Genomic DNA, 3,605 nt, shown 5'->3' with positions numbered 1-3,605 from the left:
AAGGTCTTTAAAATATGCTCACTTGAATTTTTTTAACATTATCCTTCTCTCCCTAGTATTCTGCATCCTTCTAATACTTTTATTTTAGTCTCCTTTCCAAATTTTTTTGGCCTTTTATTTGTTACTTTTCAATTTTGCCTATTTTCCTTCTTTTTTCCCCTCCTTTCCAGACTTTCACTTTCTCTTTCCTTCTTTTATTTGTTTATAATCAGTAGAAATCTACTCAAGCACATGGAAAACTGAAAGATAAAGGAGTATATCGTAACAGTAGAAGTTTGACTAACATTTATCCCCCTATTATACCCAATTAAATAAGATTTGAATGACATCAAATCTTGTGATTCAACTGAATTTTCAGAACACCTTCTCAGTATCTCTTGTAACACTTATAATTCTACCATGTGTCATGAAAATATAGAAAGTAGCATATAGTGAATTTTGAGTTATTACAAGTAATTTATGCATATTTTCTTGTCTGATGGCTACAGTGACCACATGAGAAGCTATTCAAGTAAGATCTTATGGTTTGTCCAATGATTCAGTGTATACGTGGCAGATCTGGAATTAAAACAACGAATACAAAGTATGAGTTAGATATTGTTTATCATTCCTACTAGATCATAAATTCATTAAGGGCAGATACTGTTACCAGCTGTCTTTGTCATAACTACAATATCTAACTCAGAAATCAATAACTGATTTTTGAATAAAGGAGTAATTGAATGAAAACAGTAAGTCCCCTACATATGAGCCCTCAAGTTGCAAACTTTCAAAGATGTGAACGTGAATTTGCATGTCCACTCACATAAGTTAGTTCACATGTCTGGCATACATTGTCACATGCATGTATCCTCTACAAGTGGTTGTGCTTTTGTGTACTGTACAGAGTACAGTTGTACAGTATCTTTATTTCAAGCCCAGGATGTCTGGAAGCAAGCATAAAAGCAGCAGTGATGTAGCTGGTACTGCTAAGAAATGCCAAGTGATAACGATGGAAACAAAAGTGATAATAATTGAGAGAGTGGAGTGAGGCGAAAAGATGGTAGATGTCGCTTGTTCTTAACATGAGTCGTTCAACCATCAGCATGATTCTAAAGAATGAGGACAAGATCGTGGAACATGTGAAGTCTGCTGGGCCGATGATGTTGACAATAATATTGAAGAAGTGTGGAAAAGTGATGGAGGAGATGGAGAAACTTTTCAGTGTGTGGATGCAGGATCAGCATCAGTGTCAAGTCCCACTCAGCTTAATGCTGATTCAAGAGAAAGATAAAAGCCTTTATGAAGACTTGAAGAAGAAACACAGCAAAGGATCAGAGGCCACATCTTTTAATGCCAGCCATGGCTGGTTTCATCAGTTCAAGGCTAGAGCCAACCTTCACAATGTAAAAGTAAGTGGAGAGGCAGCAAGTGCAGATATGGTAGCTGCCCGGGAATTTCCTGAAACACTTCAAGAAGTTATCAATGAAAGCGCGTATTTGCCTGAACAGGTTTTTAATGTGGATGAGACAGGACTGTATTGGAAGAGGATGCCAGACCAAAATTACGTCAGTAAGAAGAAAAAGTTGATGCCAGGCTATAAAGCAGCAAAGGATAGGCTAACTGCGTTGTTTGATGGCAATGCTTCTGGTGATATGAACCTGAAGTCTCTCTTAGTTTATCATTCAGAGAACCCAAGAGCCCTTAAAAACGTAGCCAAGGGCTCTCTTTCCGTTGTGTGGAAGAGTAACCCCAAAGCCTGGGTTACACAGGCTATTTTCCAGGACTGGTTTTTCCACCACTTCATCCTGGAGGCTGAGAAATATTGCTTGCAGAAGGATGTCCCATTCAACATTCTTTTGCTGCTCGACAATGCTCTGGGCCACCCCTCATTCATGGACGACTTTCATCCCAACGTCAAAGTAGTGCATCTACCACTGAATACTATGTCGCTCATCCAACCTATGGACCAGGGAGTTATAGCGACCTTAAATAAATATTATTTATGTCACGTTTTTCGTCAGGCAGTAGAGGTGAGTAATGAAACAGGAACAACCTTGCAACAATTTTGGAAGGACTATAATATCTACAAGGCCATAAAAAACATTGACTTTGCTTGGCGTGAGGCTACAGCCATCACCATGAATGTGAAGAAACTTTGCCTGCAGTTTGTTCATGAGTTTCGTGGATTTGAGAAGGTGGATGAAGAGTCCAAAATGTCTTCAGCAACATAGTGACTCTCAGAGAGAAGCTGGAGCTAGATCTGCAAGAGGACGACTATATTGAACTCCTTGCTGTGCAACACAAGGAACTTACTAATGAAGACCTGATGGAATTGGAGGCCCAGACAAAGGACAAAGAGAGACAAGGGGAAGAAGAAGTAACTGAAGAACTGAAGAGATTCATGACACAGGAAATGGCAAGGGGATTTTCTTTATTTGAGGAGGCACTGCTAGGTTTTGAGACACAGGACCTGAATGTAAAATGGTACACAAAGGTTGCAGCAGAAGTTCAGAATACAATCCAGTGCTACCAAGTCATCCATGATCAGAAAAAAAGAGCTACTACCCAGACATCGCTGGATCATTTTTTCAAGAGGGTAGATAGAACTGAATCCAGCAAGGAACCAGAACCTGTGCCATCAACGTCAGGCGTGAGTGAAATTGCAGCTTGCCCTCCGTCTCCTATTGCTGACGATCCTTCAGCTCTACCACCTCCCACCTCCTCTCCCTCCTCCAGTCAGTAACTCTTCTTGTCTGTTCACTCGATGCCAGCCCCTGTATGCCAGCTGTTGTACTGTACTGTAAGATTAAAATAGTTTTTAATTTTTTGTGTTTGTTTTTTATGTACTATTTGTGTGAAAAGTATTATAAAGCTATTAGAATACAATACTATGTAGCTGATTGTGTTAGCTGGGTACCTAGGTGAACTCTGTTGGACTTGGGAACAAATTGGACTTACGAACACACTCTCGGAACAGAACTCATTTGTATGTAGGGGACTTACTGTAATGTAAAGAATTTTTTGTTATTCAGAAGATATACATATATGTAAAGCATAAGATGTGCTCTACAGTTGCAAAACTGAAATATAAAGTTATAAATATGAACAAAAGACAGAAAACAGTATTAAACATTTGAAAACTAATGAATTCATTTTCTGGGAAGAAATTATGCAAATCACAAAAGTTTAACAGCAAAAGACCCATGGAAGTTATAACCTAGAAAAAAATTACTGATCTTAGACAAGCCACAAGAAGAGACAATATCATGGGTTATGGACTGTCTTTTAATGAGTAAGCCTGATGAGATGACCTGTGATGCTCTAGTCACAGAGTTTGAGAAATTTGAAGCTAGAAATAACCCGAGGCAATTTTGGTACATTTCTGAAGTAGAAAGTTGTCTATGTTCCCACAGCAGAGAGTGTAAAAAAGGGAAAAAAAATTTAAAAAAAAAAAGATAACAAGCTAATTAAGCAAAAGAGGGAATTGATTGAACTGAAATGATCAAAATAGAGTTTGGCTAAGTTCTTGATGAAGAAAAGACAGTATGCCATTCCTAGGGAGAATAATTATATTGCCTTGTATAGCAGAGAGCAAAGGAGCCTGAAACTAGATATTGTAACAT

General features: G+C 38.4%; 1 protein-coding gene across 1 annotated transcript; it reads left to right on the top strand.

Annotated features, from left to right (window-relative positions):
- The first annotated feature begins 1,046 nt into the window (after positions 1-1,046).
- LOC136792082 (tigger transposable element-derived protein 1-like) lies at positions 1,047-2,213 on the top strand. Its single transcript, XM_067006921.1, has one exon. The coding sequence runs from the start codon at positions 1,047-1,049 to the stop codon at positions 2,211-2,213; it is 1,167 nt and encodes a 388-aa protein (XP_066863022.1).
- The last annotated feature ends 1,392 nt before the right edge of the window (positions 2,214-3,605 follow it).

Source organism: Kogia breviceps, chromosome 11 (assembly GCF_026419965.1).
Source record: "Kogia breviceps isolate mKogBre1 chromosome 11, mKogBre1 haplotype 1, whole genome shotgun sequence".
NCBI lineage: Eukaryota > Metazoa > Chordata > Mammalia > Artiodactyla > Physeteridae > Kogia > Kogia breviceps.
This window is presented reverse-complemented; position numbering and strand designations above follow the sequence as displayed.

Excerpts from the sequence above, each read along its gene's own strand:
- LOC136792082 (XM_067006921.1), top strand. The coding sequence starts at position 1,047 with ATGTCGCTTGTTCTTAACATGAGTCGTTCAACCATCAGCATGATTCTA.